Genomic DNA, 15869 nt, shown 5'->3' on the forward strand with positions numbered 1-15869 from the left:
CCCTTTTTACTCCACCTTCCTTCCCCCCCAATCCCTCCCCCCATGCCCTTCCACTTTCTGTGGTTCTTCCCAGGTGTCGTTATTCTACAGTTATAACTAGAGTCATCCTTCCTCCTTGGGTGTCCCGTATCTCTTTAGTTGTATCTTTTCTCCCTGTCTCCACTCTGTACGCCTGTTTCCCACCCCTTCTTTAAACATGTCATATCCTCCCCCACCCCTTTCTCAACGGTATATAGGTGATGTTCATATACACAGTGTCTTGTGCCAGAGGATGGCTCTGTGAGCGTAAACACGTCGTATGCATAAAAATATTGTGGAAAAGTGCAACCAGCTTTTATTTCAAAAAAGTATTAAAGGCCATTAACTTTGAAGCTCATGTTTAGTGAATGGTGTTGCATGACGTGTGTTTATTTTGTAATGTTGGCAGACCTTTAATTCAGTGTTTGATTTCACAGAAACTTGTAAGCAGACAATCATTCCCTTGGTTAAAAAGATCTGTGAAAATGCTCTACATACTGAGGATGCTGTCCTTGCAACCATCTCTTATCAATTGGGAAAATTATGCTTGGGTCTATCAGGTAAGTTAAAATTTTGTATGTTTATCAGAGGGATGGACTCCTGTGCAAGTTTTGTCTGGAGTATTGTGAGAAATTGACCTATGTTTCTCTTTTCCTTTGCGTCTAATCGATTTCGCACATGATGTCTTTTTTAGCCTACTTAACTGTGGAAGAAAAGGAATGGTTCATTGATTTTTTCCAACAGTTAGCCCTACTTGGTGTATCTCATTTGAGCCAGAATGAAAATATCCATCTTAAGCCGGTAAGTTCTTCATTTTCAATCCTAATATGGTAACTTAAATATGTATTTTATTTTTTATATCTTTCATAAAATAGTTAATCAGAGGTTATTTTGTTAGTAGTCTAAATTATTGTGATATTGTACTGTGCATACATTTATGTAATATATGTACCTGTTCTGTTATTGTTACTTTTCAGTTCTACCTTCAACAATTGGGTATCATAAATGTTGATGTGTGAGAATATTATCCAACTTTTGGATTACTTCTGCTCGATTTTTCAATCATCCTCATTAGTTTCTATTAAGCAGTTAAAGTGCAAAATCATTAAGATTTCCACATTTTAGCTCAAGCTCTGCTTGCGTGTAATCTTTTATTGCTACTTTAACTCAACATTGTAGACAGGTTTGGTTATTTTTTGAACATGATAATTTTCTTTGCCTGCTCATGAGAAGTAGATTATGCTTATCACTCTACACTCTCATCAATGTTCAAGCATGTAAGCACCTCTGAATACTTTGTAATAGATTTCAAATGTTTATCAAGGGATTAAAAATAAGAACTAGGCTAAGGATGGAAAATTTTGATGATTTCTCATGCATTATATGTCATACATCAACAATGGGTTCCACACAAGGAGTTTTACTTAGTGATGAAAATGATGATGAAGAAAATGTGATTGTATAATTATGTATGCATGTATTACCAAGAGTATACAATATCATAATGTTAATTTGTTCAATAACTTTGCTACTTTAATAAGCATATTGAGGTGAAACCTCATGGACTGTCATCCTATTGAAAACTTATGCCCATGATAATCATGTCTGATGTTTGAAAAATCATTGTTGTGAACATTAATTGAAAAATGTTTTATTAAGAATAAATTCTTGTGTGGGAAAAAATTTTACTACATAGAACATGGAAACATTAACCCTTACAGGTCACTGAAGTTAGTGCATTCCCCCAGGCTCAGAAAATGTGAAATTATAGGTCTAAAACGTTTGTTAACACGTTGCGTACGGATGGCGAGAATTCTCATCATTTTTTTCCCAAACGTTCCGGACGGATGACAAAGATTCTCGTCATTTAGTTGCATCAACCTAAACAATTTTAAAGCGTATCGCAAGTGAAGACGTATTGTACGCTTTAAAATTGTTTAGGTTGACGCGCCTAAATGACTAGAATCTTCGTCATCCGTCCGGAACGCACGGGAAAAAAATGACGAGAATCTTCGTCATCCGTACGCAACGTGTTAATAAGTAACTACATCAGTTGGTAGAAGACAAGTTCGACTTATGATCCCATAATATAGGAACCTGAAAAAAATATGTGGGGGCACTTTTAGCGTTCCATTTATGTGTGGGGAAACTATGTAGTTACCCCAATGTGGCCGCAACTGTTGCTCAAATCAGGTCTTTTTTTTTCAAAACAGCTTGTTGGTAAAGTCAACTGACAAATAAAAGTGAGCTTTTAATATTTTAGTGGTTACTGTGCAAGCAAAAGAAGGATAGAAAAATGTGGGTTGGATGTTCATCCTGGAGAAGGCTGGCTTGTGAGAAACATCAGTTTCCTCTGTGCATGTCGTGTGGTGGTCAATAAATTATTTTTTAAGTATCATGAAAATAATATTTCTTCACTTTTCTATAAGTACATAATTATGTATTTAGAAGCCATTCAAAGCCCAAAAAAAGCAAATTTTAAGATGTATGAGTTTTATCTATTTTTCCGGATAGTGATTTTGTAAATTAATATACTCTTTGCAAGAACGGTGGATACTATTATTTTTTATGATATTAGTATATCTCAAGCATTCAACATGTAAATTTTAGCCCTTAATATTGAAAAATAGTGGGGTAATAAATTTTTTCTGAAAAACAGTTTTTTTTCAGACTTCTCACATATATGACCTGTTCCTAGTGTGACGACTGTAAATTGACTGAAAAATATCATTAGGATTATTGAAAAACCGCTCAACAAAGATGAAGCACTTGGTTAGAATTCCTTAAATAGCTGTATGTTTTGTACAACTATGCATGGTCACATGGCATAACTCATTACCCCATATCAAAAAAACATGAAAACTGCTGTTTTCATTAAAAAATTCACTACTCCACTATTTTTCAATATGAAGGGCTAAAATTTACAAGGAGATGTGGCTGGACTGAGGTGTGGGCAATAAGGGTTAAATTAGGATTATTTTTACATTGCTTTAAGAGGGATTGAATTGAGACCTCAAGAAATATACGTTAAATCCATGGACATTAATTCTTGATTTGAGTGTGTTTCATTGAGGTTGAAAAGAAGTAGGTGTGTGCTATATAATTACTTTCTCTCTTGGATTGGTAGGAAAAAGAAACATCTATTATCCATTTCAAATTTATTATCTTGTAGCTTTAATGACAGAGCATAGTAGGAAATTTGAACCAGGCTGCCCTGCTATCCACATGCCTATGATCTGTAAAGTATCAACATACCACCTATGGTTTTTATATTCTTCTGGACTTACAGTTCCCCTTTAAATAATTGTGAACTTATTCCTGTGATGAGATCATCGTTTTTTTGTTGTACGGTTTTCTTTTGCATATAATGATTTGTCATTTATGAGGTGCTGTGTGTAGTGTTTCCTCCAGTTTTTAATTTAATCTTCCAATTTTATTTTCAGATGCCTGATGTGGTTCCTGTATTACAGGAGAATGCTGATATGTATGTTGAAATAAGACGACATTGTGCTTACAATATTCCTGCCATGTTTCTGTTTGCCTCTTCGCGTGATGATTTCCACACACGGTTGTATCCAACTTTCTGTGACCTTGTTTGTGATCCGCATGTTCATGTCAGAAGGACTGTTGCTGGTGGGGTCCATGAGGTATGAAATTATTTCTTTATCTTGTCAAGTATTTCCTTATGATCATTGTAGTTGTTTAGGAGTTGTGAAAATTACATGAATTGTCATTGGCATACAAATGAAATTAGGAGCGGAGGAACTTGATAATGTCATCTAGTTACCCATCATGAATAGCAGTTTAAGAGGGTGCAAATTTCCCAGTAGACCTGTTGTATTTTGTCTTTTTTGGTTCTTCGTATTTGCCAAGAATACATTCTGATTATAGAAAAAAGAAGCAGGAAGAGCTTAAATATTGTGATATTGGTCTAATTTAATGCAATGAAACTGAAGACAAATTTCAGTACCATTTGGTCAATTTTTGCTCTAGTCTTCCTCACAAAGACAATTAATCAAGTGAAGTATTCATGGTGCACCTTTTCTTGCGCACTGTATAATATTAATGCATGAACCATTGATATATGTACCCTGAAACATTTCCTTCATTTGGTTTTATCAGAAATTTTGTACTCTTGAAATAGTGTGTAATGTTATGTTAAATGCTTAAAAAAGTAAAAGCAATTGTCAAATGTGCACCAAAAAATAATAAAACACCTAGAAATGTGCAAAAATTTTAACATTATAATTACACCGCCAAGATTGTCTATAACACCGAAATCACTTAGTTTTAAAATGGTTTTTAGCAAAAAATAAAACCACTTTCATGGATCTCTACTGATAAGTAAATGAGCAGATTCTATAGAGTGCACATCTAACTTGTTAGCAACATTTTTTTTATACTGTCGGGATTCTGCCTTAGACTAGTAATTTTATGAAATCAAAAATTTTGTAATTAATTTCCTTTTACCCTGTATAAAAATATCCCGTTGGTCAGGACCATGACTTTGTATCAATGAAAATAAAATTGTTTTTATTAACAGGAGTCTACTGTATATACATTATGCTGATATCCATGATAGAATGCAAGCCGTGTGTGCAAGAATCAATATCTATTTTGGAACTCTTTTTCAGGACTGAAATTAGTTAACGATGTCTATGAGAAGGTGGTCATTGTGGGAACTTAAGATAGTGCCTCCATAAATAGCTAGAGTTGATAGTGCTTGCTATTTATTTCTTTTGTGGAAAAAGTATGTATCAATGTGCCATTTTATATTTAATTTCTTTTCAGGTGGCACGCCTCCTTGGACCATCAAATCGTATGTTGAAGAATGAGTTGGTTCATCTCCTATGTGACGAGACTCAAGAAGTACTTTCTGCTATTGTTCCTAATCTCACAACTATTCTGCTGCTAATGACAAAATTCAAAAACATTGGACCAGAGTCTTTGGTAATAAGCTTCTTAGTGTTTACTTAAAATTTGGAATCAACAGTACTACAACCTGTTTTGATATTGTATCTTAGGTTAAATGGAGCACCATAGAGATGAAAAATTAATTCAATAAACTCGTTATTATGAAGTTCACAGGGCTAAAAACCGGAGGTATGTTATAATGAACTTTGTTAGAGCTTTTCTTTTAGGAATCATCACAAAAAACACACCTTGCCAAAACTCCCTGTCTCTTCAATCCCCCAATGTATTAATAGTCATACTGCGGAATAGCTTCAGAGTCTTGTTTATGATGTATGCAAATTAATTAAGAATAAATACAGTAAATCCTCAATATATGAACAGGATGCGTTCCGAGACCTTGTTCGTAAGTTGATAAACCTATGAAAGTCATCGAAAAGTTTGGTATCCTGCAGAATGCAACAGTATTTTGCAATGCGTTTACTCACGATTGTGATGAACTGACTGCCCGCGTGGGCTACATGGCTGGAGCTGAAATAAATTCACTGTCCGTGGTAAGGAGGAACGGGTGATGCGCTGAACAGTTCCTGACATCATAACGGATCAATTGATACTATCTTCATATTGTACTCGTAGTATGGGTTTCTTTACGCCAAACCGCATCGCATCGGCCTAATCCAATTTGAAATTTCGGTCATCCCTTAATTTTTCAATATTCGTTTCTCTAAAAGTATGTAAATCAAATATTCACAAGGAAAGGACTGACTGCACGGCCTATATACGAGGAGTAATGAGTGGGTCACCATGATTCCACAGAAGTGAAGCTTATTATGTGACGCTGCGTCGATACGGAAGCATATCCTACTGAAGAAAGAACCTTAATTGCCGGTCTTGGGCACACTGTACGAGGAGAACTTGAACGTAGCCCAATGCTTACGGTAGGGTATATCCACCTAAATGCTGTTGCTTACCCGTGGAACTTCATAATAAAGTTCATTTTATAACCACCAGGGCCGTGACCGAAGTTCGTAATTTTGTAATAGCAACCATTTCGTATTAATTTTTCTTTTGGTATAGATTGGATTAGCCTTTTCATCGGGACCAATGATTTACTTTGTAAAAATGAGAACTTTGTAATAACATTGTTCGTATTATCGAGAGTCTATTGTATGTATTTAGCCTTCAGTGGAGTGTCATGTACTGAAGCAGTTGATATGACTTGTTACTTTTGTGTCACAGGACCAACCATTAGTGTAATGTGTGTACAAATATGTTAAAGCATATCTTAGTTCCACCTCTAATTTAAAAACAAGTAGACTTTTTCTTGTGGTTGATTGACGTTTGGTTAACTTTGTTTCTTCCAATTTACGGTATAAAGACATGTAAGAGATGCATCTTTTTTCCCAGAAAATTGAAGCCGAAAATGGGTGTGCGTCTCTAAATTTACATTTATACTGCAAATAGCAATTGCATACCAAACTTAGAGAAAAGTGTAGGTTTGAAGGACAATACCAGGTTTATAGTCAACATCTGTCTTGCTGAGTAATTTCCATTATGCTAAGGGCCTGATTTGTCAGAAATCATCTTCAGACGCTATTTTAAGGATTAATGCAATTGAAAATTATGTTGGTGCTAAAACCTGCGGTGTAAAAAATTCAAATGAGTGTGTACATTGTTGGACTAAATGGCAGATAGAAATCAGAAATGCTTGTTGGAGAAAATGGCTGAAGGAAAGGTAGACGGGAAGGAGTGCGCTACCCAATGAGTTAGCTACGGTGAGCTAATGATTTTTAGTCTGTGTGGTCTCAGAGAGGCATGGGCTGATAGAGGCCCAAGGGTGGTTTTGTGAAACCTACTACGTGCTTACTTTTGACGTGGCTATTATCCGAAGGCGTTGAGATTCCTCCGATTGTTGTTCAATATCTAGGGAAGATTCAAGCTATCTGCCTGTCGTTTTTTGCCTTAAAATTATCCGTGGCTGAAATTCTGTTGCAATACTCCTATGACAGCTTTAACATTAAATTTCTCATGAGTAAGACAAGCATCGCAGTGCAACAGCGTATGTGAAGAGAGGATTGGAAATATTTCCACTCCTTCGTGAAAACATTAATATAAAATTTCGAATCTAGGTTCGATTTCTTTTACAAATTTAAGTCCCAATTATCCAGTGAAAGGTATTATCCATGGATATTTGGATCCGAGGTATCCAATCCGACCATTCCTAGTAAGCATCATGAGGTTAAGACTACAAGTGAATACCTACTAATCTCTTAGCACCATACAATTCATGTAAAGTTAGCTGAAAAATGCCACGTAAATTTTTAGCATTGATGGTGGAAATTTTGATAACTGTCGAAAGTCTGCAACACTGCGATGGGATAAAGAAAAATGCCACAAAAGTTTTTTTTCCCTAGCTCTGATACTGAAAACAGGGGTGCGTCTCTTATACGAGTTTATACGGTAGTTTGGGTATTTCATACAATAGAAGAATTTATTTGCCACTCTTCATAAGTTATGGTTGTGTGTAAACTGAGTTCTACATGGTGTTTTTTTGACGTGATGTGTCAGATGTGGCTTTAGAATATACTTTTATTTGCTGCATTCGCAAGGCAGCTGAAGGACTACCTTATTGTGAAATGCAAGTGGAGCAAAGGTGCATTTTATGGTATGTGCATTTTTGGTTTCATCTGGTATTAATTGCAAGAAATTTTGATTTGTATTCTCATTTTAAAAATAACTAGAAAATAATTGCTTGTTTGAAGTAGATCTATGCAAATTTATCGTTCATAGTTTCATGTCTTGACTCAAAGTGAGTTCTTATGTAGGGCCGTATCACTAGGTCAAATACAGACAGCAGCTTGCAAAATTAAACCCATGTTATGATTTAGAATAGAGCCCTTTGGAGTAATACACATTTCAAGTTTCATTTAAAGATTATACGAATGCCTTAAAATTTTTCCTTTTGGTGTAAAGGTATTGTTTTTTTATACTATTCTCGGTTCTTGGTCACCCGCCATTTTTTAGATGTATTGGACAAATTGTTGGTTTGTTAGGTGTGTGAAAAAATTCATTGTGATATGATTTTTCTTAATTGTTTTCTTTTCTTTTTTTTCATTAGGGTACAACTGTGGTTGAAATAGGGCGTGCATTACTCAAGTGTGAAGAAACAATATCATCTACAACGAATTGGAGGTTGCATGCCTCTTTTCTCTCCCAAATGGAGTGTTTGCCGCAATGCCTTCCCATTGACTATATTCAGTCACACCTGGTGCCAGTACTTTTTTTGAGGATCCACAAGGCTGTGAGTTTCCTCTGCTATTGTTGAAGTCTGTTTGATTCTTTAATTTTTGAAGCATCCTATCTATTTTTTCTTATTTTTATCCTTTCTTTTGATAATCTAATGCATAACAACGAAGGGAATGAAATTCAGCGGACTCCCGATTATCCGGCTGTGGTTTATCCATATTGTGGATTATCCGTACAGGAATTCTCACTCCTTCAATGTTTTCCATGATAAATAAAATAAAAATAAAATCTGACAGAAAAGTGCCAGAAACTTTGAATTTTAATGCAAGGCTACATCGGGCTTATTATTTCCATGAGAATCCCATTATAAAATCGAACTATTTTATTTATTTACTGACAGGGAATGTTTCAAGTTTACTTGGACGTCTGCTCTAGCATTGCTGACATCACAAGCATTGCAGTGGCAGAAAAAAAACTCTTGTTGGGGAATAGGTTTGGTGTGGTGGCTAGAGTGTTGGCTTCCCACCTTGCAGGCTTGGGTTCAAATCCCAGTGGTGGCAAAGAATTTTCACAGACTCCCCAATCCCTGCTTGAATGTTGTGTGGAGGATATTTCAAGCGCAACACTCTGTCCGTCAGATGGGACATTACCTAACAGTCAAAATGCTTCGTACTTTCAATAATAAACCTGTGGAAAAGTGCCATCTCTCTGTTCTTTCAATACATATAGGATGTTATTCCTCTATATCTCACCTGCTTCTGTTACTTGTGTATTTCATATCGCAAGTGTGCAATCTAACACCTTGTATGCAGTTGAACATGGCCCAAGGGAACTGGAGATTTGGTCGCACCCGGGCATGTTTACGCCGTGACTAGTCAAGGTCAAACTGGAGAGGAAGGGAACAGTAAAAGTGAGGGCAGTGGGGGAAGTGGAAGTAGAGATGGCAGGCATCGTAGCCAGGTACTAGCCTGCGTAGACAATTTGTCTCAAGTGCTGCTTTTCTGTAACCGCTGCTGCATGATGGTGTGACCGTGTGCCCATTGCCTTCGTGGGAGTTCCGTCTTCCTCTTTTCCAAGCATCGCTGTGCACGGCTGTGCTCAGTCATCTGGAATCGGCATCCCCAAGTAGTTACAACCCGGGCAACTTGTGCCAAACGAGAACACATGAAGTGGTGCCTGACAGTGTAGTTTCCAAATTCGCGCAGTGGTTTCGAAGCATTCGTGAAAACCACTTTTCTGAATCCGTGACCTTGCAGCCATGAGTGCCTGGTTTTTGGAAACCAGGAATTACCTGAAACAGTAGGAATATGAGTACAATCAAGTTATCGCCGCTAAACAATCGAGGTCGGGAAAAGGAAGCTCTTCAAGATTCTGGGAAGCAATCTAAAATAATAGAGTGTGCTTAAATATTAAGCACTCATTCCCTTATATAATGAGATATTGTAAATATGTATTAAGATTGTTTGATTGACGAAAATTAAAAGGAATTAAAGTGAAAGTTTGGATTATTAGTGTTTTCCGAATATTCGTGCCATCTCTCCCCATGATTACCCTGATAATCGGGAGTTGGCGGTTCTGAATTTTTAATTTATGTTGTTATAACTTTTTTCAATCATACTGCAGTAGAAGTCTGTAAGGACGGCCTAAAGCAAGGGCAGTGCTATAGCTTGTGATTTTTTTGTGCTGGTTAGTCCATGTGGGAAAGCTTATGAAAACCATCCACTTATAATGATTGCTTGTGATTGCACTAGTATTCAAACGAGTCCATTTCTCCATGATGTTTTATGAGCTTTATAACTTTTAGGATAACCTAGTTTAACTCTTACAGCAGGATGATTGTCAGCCCATATCTCCTGTGTGTCCAGCATATGGCACAACAGTGTGTGGTGCTGTTGCTTTAAGAAATATGTACATGAAGTGTCTGCGGCGATCATCCTTGTTTTTAGAGGATTATTAAGTATATATTTAATTTACAGTGAAATATTTATGCGAATACTTCTAGATATATTGTTAGAAATTTGTTAATAAGTCATATTTTCCCTTTTTTTATGCTATAATAACTGGAAAAAGGAGTGCTTTTTACTGCACATTTGCTATAAAAAGTTATTTTCCATCAATATTGAGAACTTTTTATCATGGACTTGCACTGAACATAAAACTCTGTAACTAATTCTTCGATGCAGCTTTCATCTGAAGTTTTTTGTTTTTAGACCAGTAAAGAATTTTTGAAAATCATACATTAATGAGGATCTAATGCTATGAAATCCTCTTCTGAGAATCTTGACATTATTATTGTTGATTTGTCTTCCTGTAGAGGCCTTTACCTTGTCGAGTTGCTGCTGTGCAGACTCTGCTGATTTATCTTCGATATAGTGTGAAGCAAAAGGACCATCTCCTTAGCAAAATTAAAACCGGTGAGTTAGTTTTTCACTCACTTCATTTGTATGGTTCCAAACTGTATTAATTTGGAGAAGTTGTTCATATTGGAAAATGACTCGTGTTGGTTGTACTTATGCTCATGAATTTTTTTTATACTGCTCATAAAAATATTTAAACTCGTAATGAACTTCATGATAATTGTTTAATGCATTTTTTGAAGCACAAGTTTATTTATGCTATCATTTCATCTACCTCGGCTTTTATCATAGAAGTTTAACACATTTGGCCTGATTCTTGCATCATGATGAATCAATCATAAGCATGCAACAATAAAGCTTTTCTAGAAACGAAAAAAAAGAAAAGAAATCATAATCCAAAAGTTTTTATGTGCATCTAGCTACATATGCCGTGCAGGTCACGTCATAGGTGTGGCATAGAATTAGCTGTGACCCACTGGGTGCTGTGAGTGGGAGGTGAACTACATATTTTGGTCATTATCACTGAAGCAGCAGTTAATAACATTCACTTTATGGACAAACTTTTCTATATTTGCAAGGGTCCAAAACGATTTTTTCCCTAATTGCTGTTGTGAACCTCATTCTATATCCAAAATGTTATTTCTTGTGACTATTCACCAAGCTCCCTCGGTGAAGCCAATTGCCAATTTTCTGTTTTCAGTGATCGAATGAATGTCTCAATTTTACTGATCTACATCTCTTCTTTATAGAAATTGGTCATGCGCATAGCTGTCATTTGCGAATGCTGTACATGGAGATGTGTTCAATGGCCTTAAAAATATTCTCTGCATCGTACTTCAAGAATAATTTCTTCTCAGGTGTCTTAGAAGCTGGTGGTAAGTTTATGCTTGTTATTATTCTTGTTTTGTTGTACACTCTATATCTTGTTATTGCACGGAGGATATTTTACAGTTAGTTGTCAAGTTATGTTGAAAAGAAATTCTAGTGATTCACCAAATTTGTCAAAAATTTACTAAAGTTGAAAATTGCTTCAAAATTAAGTTATCGATTTGCCTAAAATAACGTAAATTTCACTAGAAACTTTCATTTTCCAAGTGTAACTATAGCCCCTGACATACTACTGGTAACAGCCATTCATATAAAAACTTAAATTTATCGATGTCGATTTATTGTCGTACCTTAATTTTATGTGACAGCACTTAAGTCTGTCGGATGAAATATGTATATGGAAGAGGTAAAGAAGGATATGAAAGAGAAGAAACATGTTGGTGTGAAAAAATTATCTGATAGGAGAATTGAGTGAAGAGCTTCGTCAAACCAATTGTTAGGAAATCTTAGTATTGTTGATCAGTGATGATGACTTAAGTCTGGCAGGGAAACATTGGAAATTACAATGGTGTAACTTCAATTTTATGTATTTTCTTGATTCTACAGTTTTTTGATTTTGCACCCAATAACCTCAGCCCATAGGAGCCAAATAATCCTGATTTTGTGCAGTTCTTTCACAGGATAACCTCAGTCAATTCCTTGGCATTTTTAAGTGATAAATGATTTATGTGCACACCCGTGATATCTCTCTTTACTTGCATTAAGGATCTTTAAATTTTGTTTTCATTCACAGTAGCATTTAACCATATCCAACTCTATACTCTCACAAGATAAGAATAGCTAACAAGCTAGTTTAAAAGATTATCATCAAATAATATGCAAAGGTGCAGTAGTTGGTGTGAATATTGTGGAATTCATTGTTTTCCCGCATTGATCATTTGCCTTTCCTGGTTCCAAATAAAGAACCACACAGACAATGTAATTTTTTCCCTCACCTATCATAGAAGAAGGAACTATCATAGGGAGAAGCTCAGTGCCGTAGGATAGTAACACAAACATTTGTGCATTTCCCAAAATCCACTATCTCCCTCCATTCAGCACTCTCCATAATCATTAGTTTCCTAGGACATAGGCAACCTAGACAAACATTCCCGCATCGATCGTTTTTCCCCCATTCATCGTTTTTGTTTCGTCCATCCCCTTGAAAAGCGAAAGATCAAGGAACCACTGCATTTATGTTGAAGAAATTTAATGAAGGGTACAAAGGAACACTGTTAACTTTGATATCATATTAACACGTTGCGTACGGATGGCGAGAATTCTTGTCATTTTTTTCCCGAACGTTCCGGACGGATGGCGAAGATTCTCGTCATTTAGGCGCGTCAACCTAAACAATTTTAAAGTGTACAATACGTATTCGTTAGTATGTTTTCAGTTGTTGTTCGTTATTCGTAAGGAATTGATGCATCATAATGTTTGATTGGGTAAAGTTATATTCTAAATATTAGCTTTTTAACCATGTTTAAAGCAAAGGCATTACGCCCTAATAGGCACATATTTCCAATCTCAACACCCAGAATCGGCATTCCTAGGAATTTAAATACCCCGATATGCAACGTGTTAATGGTAGTCGATAGATGTGCATTTTCGGCAGCGTTCGGTCTTGAGTATTACTCTTTATTAGTGCTGCTTGATTCCTGGACGTCAAAGTATTTAAAACTTTTATTGCACCGGTAAAAGTTTTTCTTCATTTTTTTTACAAAACAAAGTTGCATTCACTGTTGCCATAGGCCATAAGGAGGAAGATTTAGGGCATAACTAATGCTTCTTAAGCTTACAAGCCGTGCTGTTGAATTTGGCGATCCCCGCATTATTGGAGAAGGTAGTCTTATCCGTTCTGCGGTGGTCCGATTCTCTTCCTGCTGAAAGCACTAAAAATCCATCACAAATACTTAGCTGGAGACCCTTAATCACAGACAAAAACACTTAACTCTTATGACATTACAAATAATCTATTGCTCTGGATTCTTTTTGTGTAAGTAGTGGGGTTTGACAATCACACAGTGATAGCCACTGTATTTGATGGTAAGAAATAAATATTGTTTATCATCACTATAGGAAAGGTTTTCAAGGTGAATTAAGCATGATTTAGAAATTTACTCGACTTGCATCGTAAAGACCACAGAACATTTGAGTGCCTCTGCAAAGACGCAACCCGCATACCGCCTCCATACAGCAATTCTCTGTACTGCAAAGTAATGTTTTTTCCGGTATTGATAAATTCCTTGTGTAGAGGTTTTACTGTACTTAGAGCTGGGCCTGATGGCACTTTTTTAGGCATCTTGCAGGATGGTATATAGTAGATATATGGCACTATGATGCCACCTTCAAATACTTTTGCACTTTGCTTTGATTGGCTGATTCAATTTTTAAAGGATAAGTTGTCGATCAAAAGAGTTGAAATTTAAAAAAGTCTGCAAAACTTTGTGAACTGCCTAATTGTCTTGGGTATTTTCTGCTTCCAATTGTAATAAAATATATTTTGGCTATTTTTTGTTGCTTTTTTTCTCTTCCTCTCACTCTGTAATTTCTCAGTTACAAGGATTTTATGATAATTGTGTTTTGTTTTTATTTTCATAGATGATCCTGTGCCAAATATTAGGCTTAAAGTTTGTCACATGCTGCCTCATTTAAAAGGAGTGCTTATTATATCTCCTGACAAGAAACTTTTGAAAGCCTTAGAGACCTGTATTCAGTCACTTATGTTGAAGGAATCTGATCGAGATGTTTGTTCTGCCCTGACTGTGGTCATTGACAGATTAGATGCCATGGACAAGAATGCAGAAGTGGTCAGTATTAACTAAACATTTATGTACTTGAATGCGTGATCTTTTAAACCATTTTATGAAGTTGCATATGAGAATGTTAATACTTTTGATATTACCATTGCTTATGTTGTCATTGAATGAAAAACAATAGAGCCAAAGTAATCATCCATCATAATGCTATGTGGATGATGGAGATGAGAGAGTTACCAGTACTGGAATATTTTTCCCCTATTACTTTTCCCTTGGAGATTTTGTTCATGGATATGGGGACAGTATTTTGAGATATGTGGTCAATTTAAACCATCTATTTACTGTCAGGGGTTTTAACCGTTTCTAGGCCTGCCCATTGTGGTGACACAAGACTGCCTAGGTTATTTTACGAAATTTTGCAAAAAAAATTATTTTTGATGAAAAATTGTGCTTAATGCATTTTTTATGATTTGGTACTACTTATTGCAATTTTTTAAATGATAAATCTTGGTACGTAAAGTAAAAATTGTTGAAAAAGTTGGGGGGCATAAATATCGGCCTGCTGGCAGAAGAAGTTACACTTATGTGATCATGCATTTTTGTATCTCAATTCATATTATGCGTAATCTTCCATAATTTTAATTTCCTCACCTCTTTTTCTATTGAATTTGCATGATGAAATTCAATACTTTTGAATTTGCATGATGAAATTCAATACTTGAATCCATGGATTCAATAAAATCTCGAATTTGTTGATTCTATCGTATTTTATAAAATCTTAGTATTCCTTCACTGTGCATGTTGTAAGGATTGAATGAGATTGATATATATCTAATCTGTCAATGGAAACTGAAATCATGGGGCAAGTGAATAATTAATAGGGAACTGCACTGATTAAAAAAAATGAAAATTGAAAAATGTCGCTCAGTCAGTAGTTATAACTTTGTGCTCTATTCCAATTACTGATCTTGGGACTAATCTGTTGAAAAATAATGTAATCTTTGACAGAGCTTATGCCAATAGAAACCATAAATAACTTTCTGAGATGTTGGAAGGCATGATCTACTGGTCATCTATTTTTCAAACAAAAAGTGTGAATCATTGTTGTCTCACCTCTGAGAATGAGATGCTATGTTATCGTTAAACCTTTTTTTCTGTTTTTAATCCTGTAGTTACCACCAGAGAGTGCAGAGGAGGATAAGCAGAAATTAGATGAGGAGGAAAAGCTTGAGCGCATACTTGGTGATAAAAAAGGAATTGGAAGTCTTGTCCCAAGCAAAAGTGGTCCTCCTTTGATGGAGAAGATAAGTAAAGGTAGGTTGTATTTCTAATTCATTTATTATGTCGTTAGCATTATTCTATTAAGTGAAATAGGTCAGAGGTCATTAAGTTTTTATCAACCATAGCCTTTTCAGGGTGAGCTTCAATTTAACAGGCTTTGGTGTTACTTAGTCATCAGTTGTAGCTGATATTTTCCATCCTGATTCTAGTGTTTTGTCTGGGACACTGTGTTAGATACTCTCATTAAGTTGGGTATCACTGTTATTGAAGTACTAAGCTGGCTCTGTGTGCAAAAGTATCAAAATTTTACTGAGGATTTTTGTTTTCTCTATGGGGTTCAGTGAGTTAAAAAATTGTTAGTTCAGTACAACTATATCTAGTTAGGGGAGGTGCAATGCTATCGGGTATCAAATATAGTGAAATTTAGTTG

At 35.7% G+C, this 15869-nt stretch overlaps 1 protein-coding gene across 4 annotated transcripts in view; it reads left to right on the plus strand.

The window, feature by feature from the left end:
* LOC124154627 (serine/threonine-protein phosphatase 4 regulatory subunit 4-like) overlaps positions 1-15869 on the plus strand; it is a 65863-nt gene that overhangs the window by 18877 nt on the left and 31117 nt on the right. For all 4 annotated transcript variants that reach the window (XM_046528468.1, XM_046528467.1, XM_046528470.1 and 1 more), the window contains 9 exons: positions 456-578; positions 713-819; positions 3462-3665; positions 4810-4968; positions 8048-8230; positions 10490-10589; positions 11282-11407; positions 14001-14209; positions 15331-15472. In XM_046528468.1, the coding sequence (XP_046384424.1) occupies positions 456-578; positions 713-819; positions 3462-3665; positions 4810-4968; positions 8048-8230; positions 10490-10589; positions 11282-11407; positions 14001-14209; positions 15331-15472 (1353 nt within the window). The remainder of the gene's footprint in view (positions 1-455; positions 579-712; positions 820-3461; positions 3666-4809; positions 4969-8047; positions 8231-10489; positions 10590-11281; positions 11408-14000; positions 14210-15330; positions 15473-15869) is intronic.

The sequence above is a fragment of the Ischnura elegans genome, chromosome 2, assembly GCF_921293095.1.
Source record: "Ischnura elegans chromosome 2, ioIscEleg1.1, whole genome shotgun sequence".
Lineage (NCBI taxonomy): Eukaryota > Metazoa > Arthropoda > Insecta > Odonata > Coenagrionidae > Ischnura > Ischnura elegans.